The sequence below is a fragment of the Maylandia zebra genome, linkage group LG7, assembly GCF_041146795.1.
Source record: "Maylandia zebra isolate NMK-2024a linkage group LG7, Mzebra_GT3a, whole genome shotgun sequence".
NCBI classification, from domain to species: Eukaryota; Metazoa; Chordata; class Actinopteri; order Cichliformes; family Cichlidae; genus Maylandia; species Maylandia zebra.
Window position 1 is genome coordinate 6,716,260 of NC_135173.1, and position 20,169 is coordinate 6,736,428.

A 20,169-nucleotide genomic window follows, 5' to 3' on the forward strand; every position below is an offset into this window, starting at 1 on the left:
TTTGGTCCTCATCTGAAAACTTTGTAAATGGACAAGATCCAGAATTCAGAGGTCAGGTTTACAAACAAATGAGACAAGAACATTCAACGAGCACAAAGGGCAAGGGCTATACTAAAACGGGGATATTTTATGATTTTTTTTACAACATTTTTAAATGTTAAAGCATCACCTTGAAGCATTACATACTAAATTACTTATTTTATTATTTTTACACATATGTATGAAAGAGGATGAGGGCCACTGGGAAAAAAAAGTGGGCACAACTTTTTTCTCAAAATTTTTCAAAAAATGAAAATAAGAATCTCTGTGTTACGCCCCTAGTCTAGGCGTGTAGAGACGCACATAAGGTTGGAGGAGAGAGAGACAAGTACCTGCCCGGGTTCCCAAGCCAAACATCTGAAACCAGTTATGAGTAAAACAAAGGTGATTTTATTGAAGGTCAGGAAGCATAGCTCCAGGGTGAACCCAGGCCAAAATAATAAACAAAACCAACTAAGTCCCGCCAGAGGAAACTAACTAAACCCTAAGAAAGAAACAAAACAAACAAATGACAATAATATCCCTCGCTCCCTGGCTCCGAAAACAGGATAAAACTGTTCAAAAGAAAAAGGGTTAGGGTTAGGGTCACCCCTTCCGCTTCAGCCTATGCGTGCCTAAGCACTAAGTTAATACACCAGTGGCGGCTCACACAGATACACAGAAAAGTATAGGTTGGAAACCAGGGCCAGGTCCTCGTCTGCTGTCAAACTGCTCACTCGCTTTTCTCTCTCTCTCCCTCTGGCAGCAGCTGTCAGAGGGGCTTTTTGAACGCAGTCACGTGTTCCATGGTCCAATCAGCAGCTCACTACTCTTCATTAGGGGAGGAACCTGCAAAGAGTTTTAAGCACATTAGAGAGACACAGAAACAAAGCAGCCCACACAGAGTCCTTATGGCCACAGCCGTAACACTCTGATATACTAATTGTAAAGGTAATAGTCACTGATCAAACTTGGGTGGATTATTTCAGTAGTGGTCACTTTCAGTCACCTCGTCAGTTTTAGCCTTACACACTGCCACCTTATAATGCGCACTCTATTTTTTTGAGATAGCATATTTTCAAGTAGAATCTATTTTTATGATGCAACTCATTTTATTTCATGTAGAAAATAACAGTTATTAAGTTTAAAGTACACTCTCAAGTTTGTCTAATAAATTCAACAAAAAAACCCCAACATTTTTTGGTGGTGTTGAAGTCCCCCCAGAAAAGTCAATAAAAAAGTCTACGCCATGCATGCGTGCAACAATGAGACAGTCCCAGTCTGAGAGAGCTGTCATGTGTCAGTCTGATGATTTAGTACCTAAGAAGCAAGGCAGTTCAACCCCCCCTTCAAAAAGTATAACATTTTGTAAAATATGAACAAAAACTGTTCCTGCCAAAGTAGGAAACAACAAGCTTGTTTCACTACTTGAGGCAAAAACACAACATTCGAGTACAAGCAGGCTATGAAGGAGGAGATGCTAGCAACTAGTGATGTGCAAACCAAATTTAAACAATTGAGCATTACTGGAGCACTCACTAACTGCACTACATATGACAGGGACAGCAGACGGTGGATGGAAATTACCAATATGGTTACATGGTGGAAAAGCAGGGCTTAAAGCAGCTGGTTAAAAAGCTTGAGGCAAGATACTACATGACAGGTAGAAAACATTTTTCAGTATGACAATATGGTGTATGATTCTGAAAACGTATACTGTTATTTAAGTTATTATTAAACTAAAGGGTTAATCAGCCATTTCATAGTTTTATTATTAAAATTTAGAGGGAAAACAATCTATGTTACTTTTGTCATTACATTTGAGTTATGCTGTGTCCCTACTTTTACATGATAGTGCTGTTGCTGACAGCGTGTTACAAATGTTACAAATGGCCCAAATCATTTCATCTTCAATAAAATGATTAATGTGGCAACTCTCCTAGGTGTTAAAATAAAGTTTATTGACATCAATAGAAAAAGTTGATTTAAGAGGTTAGCATGAAGTTAGCTTGCTAGGTTTATGCCATGCTCTAAGGAATGAGTGAGGAATTTAAAAAAAATGGTTCTGGTATTACTTTGGACATGAATAAAAACAGAAAGCTAAACAGCAGAAATGTTTGTAAGGTTCTTCAATTTGGGCTAGCTGGTATATAATGATGTGCTAGGTGGATATCTACAGACCTGTGGTTAAGGTAATATAAACACATTCAGTGTTGGGAAGGTTACTTTTAAAATGTATTTCACTACAGATTACAGAATACATGCCCCAAAATGTAGTTTTCATTCCATTAAGTTACTCAATGTGAGTAACGTATTCTGAATACTTAATATATTATTTAATATATTGTCATGCTTCTTACAACTACTTGAATGTACAATTGCTGTGTGATTTATTACTGTTACTGAAGACCACTTGCCACTGGTGTTAGCTGAGGTTAGTTCATTGACTGCTTTCAGAACTGCACATGATTATTTGCAGCTAGCAGGTTGTTAATGCTATCCATCAAGTCCAACAGTCTGCAGTCTATGAACTAACCTCAGCTAACGCCAGCTAACCTCACAGCAGCTGATGATTACCATTTTCAATCACAGTTTATAGCTTCACCTGAAAAAAGGGATAAAGAAAATAAACAACATTTTTAAGTTTGTTGTTGGAACATTTTTGTATTAATGGTTGCACCAGGCTATACTGTATATATAAGCGCTATGTAAATGCAGGCCATTTATATTTTAGAGTGGGATTTGGGGCAATTATCTCAGATTTGACACATTTCAGGGTGAGTAACAGTAACAGTACATAGATGTATGAACAGAATAATTATGTTTATTAACCTCTGACTGAGCAGGAGTATACTCCAGTCCAGTATACTACAATTACCACTGCAAGAAGTCAATTACAGTTTTTTTTTTCTTTCCCGGCACTAATTCATGCACACATTACTTGCACCATTTGATGATTAAATTGCATTTATGTTTAATAGTGGCCACATAGAAACAGTATTCATCCATTTTTCCGTCAGTATATAGTGTATATTATACTGTATTTGTTTACTTGCACTACTCTAATTTATGTGCAGGAAACTTGGGAAACATTGAGGAAAAGTTTAAATGAAGAGGGCAACATAAAACAACTGTAAACAGGGCTCTAGACTAACTTCTTAGGTGTATCAGTGGAAAATTTACGTGCACCCAAATTTTTCAACCGCATCCCTTAACACCGCAGCTTTACATGTTCACTTTTTTTTAAAAGAAAATTGCTGTCCATACAGACAATACTGATTTGTAAATGATTAACTAACAATCTTGTCAACACAAAGTTCTTTATTTGGAGCACATTTCTACAAGAAAGATAAGCTACCCTATTTTTCAGACCATAAGGTGCACTTGATTATAAGGCGCATAAAGCAAAACCAAACAGTCAGATAGGTCTAACTTTACTCAACTCATTCTTCTTGCTTCCTCCATTTCCGTACCATTTTGGGATCCTTATAAACACACAATACGGTAATATTATGTTGAAGCACGGTACGTATTACTCTGCGAGGCTCCTGACTACAGTACCCATAATATTCCAACAATCCATCAAGTGGTGCTTACCAAAGTCATACTAAAACATTTTGACAGCTTTTTGCGCACCATGTACCACATAAAATCAGTTCGTGGTCAGTAAGCACAACCAGAATTCATACATAAGGCACACTTTTGAGAAAATGAAGGGATTTTAAGTGCACCTTATAGTCTGAAAAATATGGTATTGAATAAGTTCTTGTGCTTAAAGTGCTTCACTGAGCTGAAATTTAAACTTAAACTATCTCAAGATATATAAAATAAAAAGAAAGTCAAAATCAAAAAATGCCTCAAAAGCTTCAAACTGAACATTTCAATATCTGAACATCTTACCTTGGGCATGGGGATCTGAGAGGTTCCGCCCTTGACTGTTGCTGATTGGTTTAGACCACGATATGGGCATAATGTGTGTCTGTTGTCGACCACACAGAAACTTTCAGAGCTGCTGAGACTTTTTTTTTTTTTTTTTTTTTTTTTTTTTTTTTTTTTTTTTACTCGAACCGTTGGTCGACCTACGATTTTCTTTTAGTCGCACCATTGAGAGATTAGGTCGCATTTGCGACCACATTGGTCGCACTCTAGAGCCCTGGTAAATCAAGGCTCTAATCAAATCAAGTCAGCACTTGCTCTTCCAGTTGTACAAAATAAAGGCAAAATGTTTTCACTTCTTAAGCATGATCATCCATATCAATAAGTGAAATAGAGAAAGCTCAACAAAGCAAAAAGCAAAAAAAAAAACAAAAAAACAAAACAACAGGAAAGCTAATGTGAAATGTCATTAGGTATGTTATTAGCTAAAAAAAATTGTCAAAAATTTAACATTTGTGAGCTAAAATCATAGTGATTGATCAATGCAGGGTACTACTACAGCAACGGTTCAGTAGACTGTTGTAGCATGCTAGATACCTTTTATCTCATGTTCATTTGGGTTTTATTCTTTACCTTTAGTGTTTGATCACCTTTTAAGTTAGTTAAATCTTAGCTCCTGCACTTGCATTTTTTCACAAATCATCTAATACATTACCGATTGACAGGAAAAAAGTGCATTACTAACACATTTGTATACAGTGCTGACACCACCCAATTACATCTGTTCAGACAGTGAAATTGGGCTATTTTTTGAATTTCTGTACCACATCTATTTAAATTAAACTTGTCATGCTCCAAATATGATGGCTGTCAAAATGCTAGAGTGAACCAGCAATAACTCAACAAGGAAATAAATAAATAATTACATAGAAGGCTGTGGTCAGCAAAAGTGCTTACTACCACAGCCTTCTGCCTCTTTCTCTACCCTCCCCAAAATATTATTGTCCCAACTCAGCAACACTGGGCTTATGTTTTTGGATTAGATGTCTCGGAATTTAGGGATAGTCACGCAAGTAAGGCAAACCAGGTAGTGTCACAGGTGTGAAGAGAATTAGACTATGAGATTAGAGCTGAGATGAGCTACTAAGGGACTCTACCTCTGGACAGCTGCAAAGTTATAGTGGTTCTAATTTCCCTTCCCGAATGAGGAATGGTATCTCACTTGGCAGAGATCCAAGCCAGAATATGGGAACAGAGAAAGGACTGAAAACAACAGAGCAGCTTTGTCCTTATGTGCCTTTACCTTCAGTGAAGCCATTGCGTTAAAATCTATTAGTTTTTAATCCCTTTTTCATATATATAGCATAATCTGCCTGGGATTGATAAAGATTGCTAAAATACATTGCTTTAGGAGGTCTTTACTAAATGGATTTTTAATGCCACATTTGAGATCTTTCCTCAGTTGGAATACAAATTGAATATATTTGGGACTTTTTGCACAACTGTGCTTTGCCTGAGCTACAAGATGCAAAGATTTGATACAGTGTTATAATTTCACAGTTTTCTCCAGTTGTCTGACACAGAAAGTACTGATTGATTCAGGAAAAAAACAAGGCACTTTATGAAACTACTCAAGGGTACAACTTTCTCATTAAAAAGAACCTTTCTCAGAGTATTTTATCTTGTGTCTTCTGTGGAGGGTAGAGATCTGTCTAAGTCATGGACACAAAGTACACAAACCATAGAAGCATAGATCAGAGCCATCAAAATCATGCAATTAGCATGGAAGCAGCATTTCTCAGCTTCCCATGATGATATTTCAAATTGAGTTATTTTCTGTTTTTTATCATCGAAGACCAAAACACATTTTCAGACATTCCTAAAATGGCAAAATTGTTCTTCAGCCACATGTTGTTGAAGGCTCACTCTTGCATCATCTATCTGATTTAGACGTCTTCTTCGTCTTTCAACTTTGAGGCAGAAAGTGATTCCGTTTACCGTGCTTTTTTGCTTAATCTTTAGTCTCACAAAAACATGTATTTTTTACAGGATTAAATGAGGTATCATAACCTGCAGTCAAAAAGAACTGTGCCTTAAATATAAAGAATGTAAAATCACTTTCTGAGGATAGATTGACAACAGCGAGGCTGAAAAGAAAGTGACACTATGTAATCACTTCTTCAAATTCTATTGCATTGTTATTAGAGCAGAAAATAAAAATAGAAAAACTAGACCACAGCATAAACTATTATAAAGAGTAAATAATTTTTTGATTTTATTTTTATTATTATTCATACATCAGTAAAAGATACAGTATCAGTAAGATCAATAAGTGGAGGTATGAAGAAGTAGAAGTTTGGTGTTTTGATATTCTTTACAAACTTGGGGCAACTTTTGTAAGAACTTTTCTCATATATGTGCCTTATGAGCCAAGATAGGTCGGTGTGTAATAGTAATAGATACTGTATTATGTTTTACAATAATCTTATTGAATGGAAAGGTTATTTCAGAATGCTGCAATCAATTAAATAATAATAGAAACTTTCACAGTGTTATTTAGAGACTACTGGTGATTTGGGACATAAACAATTTAAGTTTTCTATTAGTCCTATTCTCCCAAGTTTTGAGGCAAAAATGGTAGAGTTCATTGTATTGATTGCTGTATGGGTTTGAAATGTTTGTTTTTTGTATTCTTGTCTAGTATAATTGTTTATCTTAGAAGGAGACAGAGAGATCACGGCCGCCTCCAAGACTATGAGCTACTGTGAGCTTTCTCAAAAATATGGTGGCAGGTCATAAAAGGCATTCCCTTTTTTGAGATTATTTTTCTCTAAAACAATGAGTAAAGAGATTCAGAGGCCAGCCTGTAGCTACTCATCACAATTCAAATGTTCAAAGCAAAGGGCATCATGCTAGTGTCCACTGAAAATAAGGATGCAAAGAACAGGGATGATACACAGAACTCAAGATTTAAGGAGAATTGTAGATTTAGACAAATTGGAAATGTCTCATTCTGGAACTTTGAATCACAGTGAAGTGATTTTTATGCCGGATTGAGAGGGTGTGAACCATGCATAAAGCCCCTGGTTCACAAACCACACCTTCAAAACTTGAATGAAATTTGCCGCTGTCCACTTGGACAGTTCACATGCCTTCTGGAGAAAACTTCTATAAATCAGAATACTTTATTAATCTCTGAGGAAGCTGACTATGGTTAGTTATGAGAAAGATTGAGCAAGTTTACACAGTGGCAAGAGATATATTTGGAGGAGCAAATGTGAGGCTTTTAAAGAACACTTTACCAAATGTCAGGCAAGGTGGTAGCATCATGCTCTGGGGCTGTTTGCTGTAAGTTGTTCTGGTGGACTGCATAAACTGGATGGACTAATGAAGAAGAGAACAACCTCCAAATTCTTCATTGTTACCTCACTCATTAGCTTAATGTTCAACCATATTGGTTACAACTGGGTGTTTCAAAAGGACAAATACACATCAAGACTGATTTTGGTCCTGATGAAGCAGGCTAGCATTAAGCTTCTGAAAAATCTTTCCCAAAGCAAATTTATAGACTACACTTAAAAGGTCTGTGCCAGGAAACCAGCCAACTTTAACTGACTCTGCCAATTCTGCCCAGAAAACTGGTCATATAGCAAAGCAAAATTATGTCAGAAGCTTGTTGGAAACTCGTGCTCACAATTCTTGTTTTCTTAAGATTTTAAAGGAGTGTGCTGTACCATCATTTCATCCTGCAAAACCAACAGTTCAAAGAGGTCATTTAAAACCCCAAATTACCATGGCATTTATGCCCATGATGAGTGTATGTAAACATCTGACCACAACTGTAAGCCGATAATGTGTGCTGAATGTACACAATAAAACATGTGCAACTCCCATAATTGTTGGTACCATCTCAGGCTGTATATTCTATCAGGAGAGTGAACGCAAATGTGTTGTGGGAACCTACTGAAATAATATACTCTGCTTAATTTTAAGTATGCAATAATTAATGAGCTAATAGTGTCATATTAAAGTCTATATGTCTGAGCTCTTCTTTTAATAAGATAGATAAAGGCAAAACGAATAAATAAATAAAAGGACTACATCATTGCTTTTCACCTTCATAGTTAGGGGCAGACGTGGTTCTGTGTTTCCTCCTGCTGTCATAACTGGTGTTTATACTTTGACCTGTTGGCAACAAAGCTTCTAATCATCTGACCTTAAAGAGCCTGAGGTTTGGGGGTGTTTTTGTGATTGCTGTGTAGGACAGTGAATGAGTCATACTACAAGGGCTTTTTCCAAGGCCACTTTCCCAGTGGTGGCTCCTGCGGCATATTTATATTATTTCACTACCAAAGAGGTTGTGGAGAAGAAGGAGGAACAAACATAGATCACTAGTGGTTTGGCATCATGTATGCAAACTGCTACTAAAACACACAATAATTACTTTAATATTATTATTCTATCCTTTATTTGGGAAGGATAATATTTTCTGTATAATTCCTTGAGAGAAAGTAGGTGGATGCAAGATGGATGCAAAACAATCTACAGTTTTCCTTGAAAGTCTGCCCTTTGTATTCAGTGGTATCCGTGTATAACAGCATTGTTACTTGCAAGTCTCCATCTCTTCAAGACATGAATTCTCTTTTGGTCTTTGTCAGTGACAGTGTTGATGTTCTCTGGGTTTAAGGTCAGACTTCTGGCATGATGACTAGTCAGTGGAGAATGAGAAAATTATAGAAGTACAAAGAGGGAGTCTAGCTTCAGAACTGCAGACATTGCAGTTAGTTACATAGGACACAGTTCAAATGTGTTTATTCAGCCAGCCATTTTTGACACAGGGGATTTGTATTGAAGTGACATAGAACAGAAAACCTGAAATCCTTTACCCTAATGCCACATCCACCTCCCACTCATGTGAAATCCAGAGGTATTTTGAAGCCACTCTGGCTCTGATGGAATGGCTCTATTGGGAGATGCCTGGAAGGCATCCTAATCAATGCCTGATTTACCCCCAACTGGCTCGTTTCAATGCAAATGGTCAGAATTGCTTTACTGAGCCATTTAAGCATGTTTTAACACCTACTTTTTTTTTAATTGCTAATTTTAGTCATGTGTTTTTCTTGGATTTTTGTCTCATTTATTTCATTTTTATGTCATTTTTATTTATTTCATGGATTTTAAATGTTTGTGTATTCAGAGTATTTTCAGGCAACAGTTTCCACCATTTTTCTTGAGTACTATTGTGCTGTTTACAGGTTACAGTATTTCAGGTTGTCCGCAGGAATAATAATAATTCTTTATATATCAAACTGAAAATTCTAAACTTTTAATATTTGAACACAATTGTCCAGTTTGCCCATTTTACATTTGTAGTAACTTATTCCTAAGTGTGCAGTATTATTAATATTTATATTAATTGTATTTATATTAAAATATTTATAATGTAAGAAAATTTTTTTGAAGAAAAAACCCCAAAATAAACAAAAAAAATAATGATGATGATAATGTACTTATGTTTTTGTGAAAAGAAATATAATTTCTTTGCTCTTATCTCTTAATATTTTAAACAGGGTGATAGTGTTACATTATGCTAAAAATGTATCCAACGTTGTTTCTGATTTGCTATTTCAAAAACTGTTTATGGTTGCTGAAGAAGACACAACAGAGCCACTTCAATGTCTGTGGTGACTCTAGGACTTACTGTAGTACTGTTACTTTATAAATCTGCTCTTTGTTACTAAGTGAAGTTGTGACAGATAAACAATAGCAATCTTTCTGATTGTTATTTAAATCTACATGAATCCAGGAGATGGACAGAGTTAAAGCAACATAAACTTTAACTGTAGGCCTTCATTGTTAACACACCATGTTCTGCTATCTTAAAATGTGTTTAGCCTATGGACAAACAAAACTTCTTCACCTACAAATATAATACTACAACATAGCAGAACTTAGTAGAGTCAACCTCCCATCTTGAGCCATAGTCTACTCATTTTACTATTGGAGGTGTTTGTCAGTGGAAGAAACCACGGCGTGTTCTAATAGAGACGATGAATTCGACACATAGTAATTCAACCAGACAGTCATCTTCCCTTTTTGACACATCAGTCAAAGTGCATGACATGCTATTTAGCTGCCAGGCAGTAATAGGTGGAATAAAGGTCACATTCTATGTTTAAACAAATATCGACAACCTCAGAAACCCAATTTTTTTTTTTTGCTGCAAATCATGGTGACTTAATGAAACATAAATAACAAAAGGACAGATGGATAGATTTGGCTTTTATGCACAACCAAGTGCTCTTCTTCATCCTCTTTAAAACTAAACACAAGCACAAACATATTCCAGTGGTACAGTAACTTTTTTAAGTATAGTGAAAGTACAGACTCAACCCGATGTCTTATTGCTGCTTATTGATTTTTTTTCCTAACAAACGTCCTGTAAAATGTGAAAGCAACATATCAGTGATTACTGATTTTGGCGACTCAGATCTAGAGCTACTGAGAGCCTGTCAGTTTTCCTTTCCTGCTTCATCCTTTTATTCCTGCCTGTCGGCCAGAAGACTGGACAGAAGGTCAGAGAGTTGATCTGTGCCAAAACTCTGAGGATTTTACCCCTCCCCCTTTTCTCTCGTTCTCCCTTTCATATGTGCAGATTCTGGACCTCCTAATGAGAATATGTTACTCCCCAATACCATCTGTTCCACTTGCACTCTGTATGAGAAAATAAAGAAAATGTGACATCATTCCAACGAGACTGATTAATCAAAGTCATGGGGTATTTGCACTTTGTAGAAGTATGTCACTGTCTGTCTGCAGAATACTTTTCTGTGTTTAACAGAAAACACATGTGAATAAGGATAATGAATATGGAAAATTGAGCATCCTAAGTTTATTTAAAACAAATTTGACACTTTTAGTTATCTGCACATCGCCTGGACTCAAACTCTAACTCTGTTTTTTTTTTCAAATATAGCTGCATATTTATTTAACTCTGATAACATGTACAACAATCACCATAGCAGTCCACACAATGCATTTATTGTTCTTTCATTTGAAGAACAATAATATCTTGAAATGAAAGCTTAGACTTTTAATAATGAAAGACACTCATCAAGGGGCCAAAATAATGATGTAGGCAGGGCTTTGTTATTCGCCTCTGTCTTTTGACCCTGGTCATTCTGTAAATATGCAGACTTGTTTATTTTTCTCCATTAAATCGCCACACACACACACACACACACACACACACACACACACACACACGGCCTGGAAATCCCCCAAAATGTAAGCCTTCAAACTGATTAATACCATGGAAATGGCTGTTGTGAAGAAAGACATTCATATCTACAATTTTTAGTAAAAACTAGTAGAAGATGATTTGTCTTGGTGGCTGGTTTCCATTTCTGCAGCATCGCAGTAAACATACAGTGCTGTCACTGTCAAGATGGGCATTTCTGTGAGCTCAGTGCACACCAGTATTATTCCAATCAAATCTAGTCCTGTCTGTGGGCATGAACTTCCTCCCTTTCCCAAATAAGAAATGACAGCCCAGAGTGCTGCTCTGGTAGACCAATCAAAGAACAGCTTCGGGATGTTACAGTGATTACCAGGACAACCTATGCTGGACCAGAAAGAGGCCACAGGCATCAGAAAGAGAAAAGTAACTTAATAACACAGTTAGTGCCAGCGGTCATACAACCTTGTGCACAGCAGACACAGCAGGGATAAAAATTATAGAGTTACAGTTAAGTTGCTACAACCATGGCTGTTAAATGTGAAAGGTTGCACAAGACAGACATGAGCTCAGAGCAGTAAAACAGTATTTAAAGATTTGGGAGGGAATTCGATTTTAATCAAGGCTGGTAACATTCTTACTGACTGTTCTTTTCAATATATCTGGCATTTAATTAAGAAAAGGCACTGAAAGAGGTGAACAAGTTCAATACACTTTAATAAATTTTAGAACTCTACTGATTCAGAAATAGACATTACCAAATGATTTCAACAGCTTCACTGCATAGACTGTACTGTAGGCTTGTGACCAAACCATGAATTCTTTACCAGTTACTTATTTTTGATGGAAAAATAGTCACTCATTAATTGTTACACTGCTCTTGCTAAAAACCTAGGCCAGGCTAACGCGTGGTGAAACATAGTATATAGTATACCTTTATACTAGGTGGTACAGCCTTGCACTGGTTAGCATGTCATCCCTGTGCATCTGCCTTCTCTCTAGGTACTCCAGCTTCTCCCCACACTCCAAAGACATGCATGTTAGGTTAAGTAGTGGTTTTAAATTAGCCATATATGGGAATGTGTTACTCCTGTGTCCAGCAGGTCCCCTGGATGCTTGTCTTGGTTATTATCGGGTATCATTAAATCATGGATGATTTAAATCAATTTGAAAAACTGGATAGCATTAGTGGGACATTGCAATGCTGTCACTGTGTTTGGCCTGAAGCACTTTCTAAATAAGTTTAAGAGAGTTAAAGTGAATGTAATATGGTGGAAAATGCCAAGAGCAATTGCTTTAAAGGCCGTAGTCACAGAAACTAATTCCATTGATTTGGATTAAGTTGGATTTTGACTCCACTCCACAAAGAAATAAGCATCAGACAGTCCCAGACAAAAGTCATTAAAAAAAAAACCTAAAAATGGATATGATACATTTGAGATAATAAATAAATACAAAAAATGCAAGAAGCACATTTTCACTAATATGAAGTTAACCATAGTAATTATTTTCCTAGGCAAAAGACAAATAAGACATGTGGGATTTTTAGTTGTTCTTCATGTGAAATCTGTGTAATTCATGTCAGTGCTACCACCTCCTTACTCCTATGCTGTTCCTTGACACTCCAAGTACAATTTGTGTCCATGAAGAGGAATGAATAGATTACTATTTTAAAAGCTGCCACCAGTCAGACTGTGTTAAAGCCATTCTTCAATCCGTGTACTTAAAAAATGAAAAATATAAAAAGCGTGTTGAAACCATGCATCAAAGCTTAAACGTAGTTACTGTTTCATAAACTGCCATTTTACTGTTTTGTGTAGCAAAGCCACTTGGCTCACAACACTGTGGCACAATGAATACTATAATAGTATTCAGTTTGAAATGTGAAAAAAACTAAAAAAACATAGTACTTATAGAAAAAAAATGATATAACAACATCTAACGTCTTCTTCTTAGAAGTCTGAATTGCTGGTGTAAAGACCCATTGACTGAGCTCTTCCAATCAATATATGCATTCATCTATTACACTGAAAGAAGTGATATTGTCTCCTTTTAAATATAGCATATTATATTTTGGTATATCTTTTCAATTCAAATGAGTAATTCCTGTCTACATATATAATTCGAGTAACTCCAGAATACATTCCCTGCGTTTTAATCCAATTAATTTTAGTTAATTAAATGTAGCTCAAAATGCTTAAGTATGTTTTTCATAGCCTCCTGCTGGGCCATTTTGCGCATGCGTTAGGACAGGCCACCATTTTGCACGCGGACTGAAGAAGCGGACTCTTTGTGTGCTGCAAGCGGGCTCAAGTTAATCGCACAACTTCATATAAAGGTGGTCTAGCTTCGGTAAGTAAACCTTTTACGGTCGTTTTTGTTTTATTTTTTTACCTCAGTCAAAGCATGTTGACTCTTTAAGACGTGTGCACATGGAGAAAGAAGTCTAAGTAGTTGTACACCTCTGAACTTTGTCATGAATTTGACTTAAGCTAGCTATGTGCTCTATTAGCTACTGCTCTATTAAAAGAGTAATTGCATTGATGCGTTAAAATGGCATATGTTTTTAGCTTAGTTCTTGTGGCACACTTTGTACTAACAAATTATGGAACGAGGCAATTTCTCTGTAGTTAGCTGTAAAGTTCACTGTACAGTCGCCTGCAGTTTTAAGTTGAGAAATCGTCCCTCCCGCCACAACATTGGCATTAAGGAATAGTCGGGCGGGGGAGGGGGCTTCTGAACGCACCTGCACAGTCAGGGGTGCAGTAGGAAATAAGTAGGATTGGCATTGCACAACGTCTTTTGTGCAGAAAAAAATAATGGTTGTAAACTGTGGAGGAGAATAACTCAGTGGTTGCCAAAAATGTGAGATCAAAAGGCACTGAGAGTGATGTTTGTCAGAACTAAAATTAACTCAGAAAAGAAGTTGCTTCACTTGATAGAGCTGTTGAGTGCAAGACCTGTCAGCGGTCTGGTTTAGCATTTAAAGCCTCGCTACGTGCTTCCAAACCGCTGCATTTAATCTCAGAGAAAACTAACACAGAGAAGTAAAGCAAGTGTGTAAGTTCATCTCTTTATGTTTGCATAGTATTTTCATGTTGAGCTTAACAACCGATGTATGGAGCCACAGCTGGACTGGCTGTCGGAGTTTTGTATTGAGGGGGAAAGGAAGCGATTTGTTTTATACTTCAGCTAGAATGAAAAAAGACACAAAGCTGGAGTTATTCGGTGTCTTCATGCTGAACAGCTAAAACTTCTTCCCTCATTCTCCCCCCTCCCTCTCCTGTTGCTACTTCAATCATGAAACTGATCGATTATCAGGTGATCGGCTTTTCTGTCGCTAGTCTCTCTCATTTGTTATTCACCCAGTTTGCGCTAGAAAGAGGAAAACTGCAGATAAACAACAGCAGCACGTTTAAGCTTGATAAGCTATTGCTAGAATTTTTTTAATATTACTTCTAGTATCCGCTTATGTTTTCTGGAGCCACAGCCGTAATAGCTGCTGGTCATGATAGTTTGGATATGTGGTGAGAAGGAAACATGAAGGTGAAACCAGGAGAAGTTTTTACTGAATCATTAGAGCTGAACAGGTAATGAAGAAACAGGTTTACATTTTAGGTCACATGAATGAGTTGAAGGGAAGTTATGAACTGTTTATGAGAGACAAATAACACCAGGATCCTTTTCTATGTAGCTGACATCTGGTAACTGTGCAGGGGTGGATCTAGCAAAGTTTTGCCAGGGGGCCAGGTAGGGCATTAACAGGGAAAGGGAGACACAAAGACATAATTTCTTTCTTATTCTCATTTAAAATGTCTAGCTTTTAATAAATAATTATTCTAAATCTTACTACCAAAGTGGTGATCTGGTTAAATGTATAGAGATTATTGTATGTAGTAAATATTAAGTCTAATATATGCCCTAGTAATAGTAGTACATATAGCACTTTTTCCTTTGGGAAGGTACGCTGTCTGCGCTGTCTGCAACTGTATTGAAGAAAAATGTTGAATCAAATTATTATAGAAAAATAATTGATTTCTGTGCATTAAAGTAGATTACGTCAATTAAGCATTATCAGGCGAAGGGTGCGGGGTGGTTTCCTAATATTTTTGCTGGGAGTTGGCAGTCCTATTAGTTAGTTTAATATTTCTATGTACTGTTTAGAATACCTGAATAAGGAGGATGGTGTAAGTTTTTTAGGTTGATCAGTATTGCTGAAGTATAAAATATTTTGGGTGCAGTGTATTTTTTGCATACAGGTATAACAGAATAGCTTTAATGTTTTGTTTTTAAAACTGAGTATGAACTTATACAAAATGCAGCAAAATATTTATAAAAACAGTTTTATTTATTATAAAATACACTATATCGGATTCATATCGGCATCGGCAGATAATCAAATTTATGATATCGGTATCGGACATAAAAAAGTGGTATCGTGCCATCTGTAGTTTGCACAGAGGCACAAGTAAGATTTGTTTTGTTACAAGGGAGTATCATGAAGTAATGCACTAATGGCTTGGAAACGGTAATTGTTTGTCTTTCTAAAGTTTATTTTTTTTATTTGTCTTCCTTTTCTGGCAGATTTTCTTCCCCTTATGTGTTACTGTTTATTCAAGAAGATGGTGTTATTTTGGTAAGTACATGCAAATTCCTTACATATTTATCACAACAGTATTTGTCACAGTATTGCAGGGACAAGTTTATCTATCTCATCTTAAGGGTTCTTGTGATTATTAATATTGATATTAATTAATATCAATTAATATATATGATTGAATTTCTTTTATCCAGGACAAAAGAAAAAAAAAACTTGCGAAAGTGAAATGAAAAACAGGAATTTAGTTCTTGTGAGTTAAGAGGATGCAGAGCATAGGGTTAGATGGATGTGGATCATTCACTGTGGTGATCCCTGAAGGAAACAGCCAAGAGAAAAAGGATCAGATTGCAAAAAAAAATGTGGTTTGTTTGCATACATGAGTCTTTACGGTACCCACAGGACTCCTGAAGTATAAGTACTCTGAAGTTTGCAGAGCAATTTCAGAGATGTTTGGGGCTTACATGGCAAGCATGTTTTTAGTTGCACATCTAAATTTTCTCTGCTCTCTGTTGCTGATGGCAGAGTTCTGCCCCGCTGACCTCACAGGTGAGACACTCCCACCAGTGGACAAAGAGCACAGGAAAATGTGTTGCCAACCACCTGAAACAGACAAATATCTGCTTTTTAAAACCCTTTAAACCCGTTAAATGGACTGATGCCATTCATTTCTTCTTTGATTAACAGTAGTAACATCCTTCATGCACTGTATACTAACCCATATGATAATCATGCTTTATGAAGTGATGGCAATTGCATTGTAGCATTTAATGAAGAAATAACAAAATAATCATACCAATGATTAAACACCAGTCTTCTTTTTGTGTGTGTGTGTGTGTGTGTGTGTGTGTGTGTGTGTGTGTGTGTGTGTGTGTGTGTGTGTGTGTGTGTGTGTGTGTGTGTGTGTGTGTGTGTGTGTGTGTGTGTGTGTGTGATACAGGTAAATGCTGAATTCCAGTGTATTACAACACTTCAACTGGAGATGACCTTCGCGGCACAGTTAGACAGAATTACACCTCAGTTGATGACAGTTTTCCAGAAGAAGGGCGGTGTTTCTGGGCAGAAACTTGCCCACCACTTGCAGATCATGCAAGAGGTAAATCTGAATATTGCAAATTCTATTTGGATTTCTTTTGTCTTAAGTGGCAGGTCACTGGTGAGTCCAATAAGCCGTTTTAGGTGACCAGCCAAGCAATCTAAATTTTGAAATTTCATATATAAATTTTATTTACTATGTTTGAACTGACATATGATAAAATTTACTTATTGCGAATGTCAGACATTGTTCTTTTTTCCAAATTGGTTTAATCAGCAACTCTCTTTAAACAGGCTGAAAGTGATGTTAAAGTGAAAAGGGAAGCAGTTCTCAGGGCACTTTGCCTCTACCTTGGTGAAGAGGACGGAAGCCTTATTCGGGAGTTCTTTGTAAGTCATTGTAAGCAAGTCATCTATACACACACTTTTTAGATAGATATCTGTGTGTGTGTGTATTACACACACACACACACACACACACACACACACACACACACACACACAAACGACTAGATTGGAATTTAATTGTAGAGTTAATTGTTTTTTCTTTTACCTTTTTATTAAATGTTTAGGACATTGAAGGAGATGATATCCAGAGAGACCTGAAGAAGCACACCATGGGCATTTATGTCATCAACAGGGAGGATGGACAAAATGGACATTATGATGACATTGGAATATTTGTTGAAGGGGAGATAGTCATGGACAACATTGGATCTCTGGCCCAAGCTTGTGCATTGATGCTTGGAGTAATCTATGCACTAAACCTAGCCTTCCCCAAGGAATTGAAGGACTATTATGAATTCATTTAGAAAGTGTTGATGGGATTCGATGGTGAAAAGCTCTCCCCCAAAGTCTTTGGGCTGAAGAACAAAATTGCTACTGGATAGGAAGATTTCTAAAATAACACATCAAGAGAATGCTGTTATGTAAATTACCAATGACTGGTGCTCTTGTGAATAGGAGTGAAACTCTTGTACAACCATCATTTGTTCTGTGTTATGTTTCGATTGAACATTTTAACTTTCAATAATGAATGTTTCACGTGTGGTACATTTGAGTAGCTTGAAGAGCAACTTTGTAATTATTCAGTTATAGCTGCTGCCCTGCGTATAATCAGTGTTAACTCAACCGGATAAAAAAAAAACAAAAAAAACCATTCATGATTACCACACTGGTAACACTTTAAAGACTATTAATTGTTTTGAAGCGAGTATGTTAGGTCAGAAAATATGTAAAACATTCAGAATCTTCAAGGAAGGACTAGAATGGAAAGACAGTGGTCAATAAGCAGTAAGGAAAACACAAGTTTAATTTTAAGTCTAATTACCTTATTAAAATGCAATTTCTAAATATGGATCGCAGAACAGCAAGTCTGAAACTGGTTAGTTTGTGGATGCATCAGTTTCTAATTGTGATACATTATACTGCTGGTAGTGTTTTATTCTTTTATGTAAGGAGTTTGTTTTTTTTCTTTTTTAGAGGAAGAGAAACATTGGTTAACATTTCTCTTGTCTGTTGTTTCTGTTTTGTTTGAATACAGCTTTTTAAAGCTACTAGTTCATAGGCAAAAGTTTTGTAATTTGTATTATACAAATTGCAGCAATTTCCCTTAGAGATGTGGATTCTTATTCTGTTTGCAACAAATTTTGCATTAATAAATGATGTGAAAGAATGTTGTAGTTTTCATTATTGACGTTTTTAAAAACTACAAATCAGGGTAAGCAATATTTTTTAAGTAAACTTAACTTAATTGAAATAGAGAGAAATTAACAATTTGATTGATTTGAATATAAGTTTGGGACATAAGTGTAAAGGAAACAAATTATTCTGGTACATTTAACACGACCTTAGTTGGACTTACTAATAATATTTGACTAAGACGTATCCACAACAGTTAAGTTAAAGTAGCTTAAAAATATGTTGGTTTTACTCGCTTAAATTAAATTCAGTGTACTTAAAAAATATTTCTGGATTCAAACAAATTTATTTCGTGCAACCACTTGTCATAAAAAAATTGAGTAAATTGAACAAAACATTTTTTTTTCAGTGTAGCTACAGTGTTTTGCTTTAGTTTCTGATCCAGAAAGGTAAATACAAACTAAAATAGAATAAAATTTCGCGGAAGCAGCATCTTCCAGGAATTTTATTTCCTGGTGTTTTTTTTTTATTTTTGAGTATCTTAGTAGAACAGTCCACAATGTCTTTTGGAAATACTAGTAAGTATTGCACATAATGCCTCATCAAGTGCTTATCTCCGAATGAAAATGATATAATGTGATGAAATTCAAAGGCTCCTGATATAAATGACAAAAACATCACACTTTAGTTGTTTTTGGACTAACTAAGAAATAGATTATTTGTCACTCTTCTTGTCTGATACGTAGAATAAAGTTTTCAAGAAAAGAAGATTTTTCTTTTTTTCCTTATGTTGATTTTTTCCCAGTATTTCTAGTCCCTATTATTTATTTGTAGGAACTACACTTAACAGTAATAGTCGATACATTTATAAGCTAACAGATATATTATGTGTTTGAAATTTGAACTGATTTGAGGAGTATGAACCTGGAGCAACAGAGCTTAAGTAAAATATTTTACTTTACACAAAGTCAGAAAGGAAAGTAAGGTGGATGTGAAAGTTTGTACATTATTGCAAGGCTGTGGTTGTGATAACTTTTGAGGGATCACATCGCCCCAGTATTCAAATATGTTCATAACCAACTTCCTAAACTTGTCTTCCCCATAACAGCAGAGGTTATTTTGACCTCTGCTGAACAATCTGTACTCAGACCAAAAAGTCTTTTAATATTCTAACAAGAAAATCCTTTAAGAATTCAATCACACTCTAACCTCCTCCAGAACAAATCTTAAAGGCACTGCTTAAGAACTAGAAAAGAAAAGATTAGGATCATATTGTAAAGAACTTGGATCTGAAGAACGGAGTTAGGAATTTCTGAGTTATGGGTATTCAGAGCGATATCCTAGAAAGCTTCCAGTATCCATTGGGATTAACTATCCAAGTACTGTATCATTGGCACCATTATTCAGTGATTGAAATGCAACAAAGACGAAAGCTCACTCTCTGTACTTCATTTGATGCCATCTTCAAAGAATGTTTGATGTCTTTTGATTTTACAGTAATGCCACCCATGACCCCACCTTTGCAAATACTTACTGATATGCAATAAAGTGCTATTTTGATATTAAATCTGATATTGCACTCAGCAGTGTGTCCCACAGTAGAAACTTGGCTTTCTCTTTGAACACACAGACTGTCTCATTTTCTTCCAGCCCAGTACCATACACAAGTGTATCTCACACACAACTTGAATGTTAAAGTAATCATTGAAACAGATAGCATTACTTGGATGCAAATAGAATGCCAAGAAATTGTTTGAACATGCTG

At 36.1% G+C, this 20,169-nt stretch overlaps 2 protein-coding genes across 2 annotated transcripts in view; both read left to right on the plus strand.

Moving 5' to 3' along the window:
* The window catches only part of lrrc4ca (leucine rich repeat containing 4C, genome duplicate a), a 158,356-nt gene that overhangs the window by 63,240 nt on the left and 74,947 nt on the right, over positions 1–20,169 (plus strand). The gene's annotated exons all lie outside the window — the stretch shown is intronic.
* On the plus strand, positions 13,234–18,438 carry LOC143419326 (uncharacterized). Its single transcript, XM_076885626.1, has 5 exons — positions 13,234–13,483; positions 15,716–15,767; positions 16,669–16,824; positions 17,058–17,153; positions 17,336–18,438. Exons 3-5 carry the CDS (start codon positions 16,711–16,713, stop codon positions 17,573–17,575), a joined length of 450 nt encoding a protein of 149 aa, XP_076741741.1. The 5' UTR covers positions 13,234–13,483; positions 15,716–15,767; positions 16,669–16,710; the 3' UTR covers positions 17,576–18,438.

Coding starts and splice junctions, on each gene's coding strand:
- LOC143419326 (XM_076885626.1), top strand. CDS start 16,711: ATGACCTTCGCGGCACAGTTAGACAGAATTACACCTCAGTTGATGACA. Junction 16,825..17,057: donor ACTTGCAGATCATGCAAGAG/GTAAATCTGAAT, acceptor CTCTTTAAACAG/GCTGAAAGTGATGTTAAAGT. Junction 17,154..17,335: donor GCCTTATTCGGGAGTTCTTT/GTAAGTCATTGT, acceptor TTAAATGTTTAG/GACATTGAAGGAGATGATAT.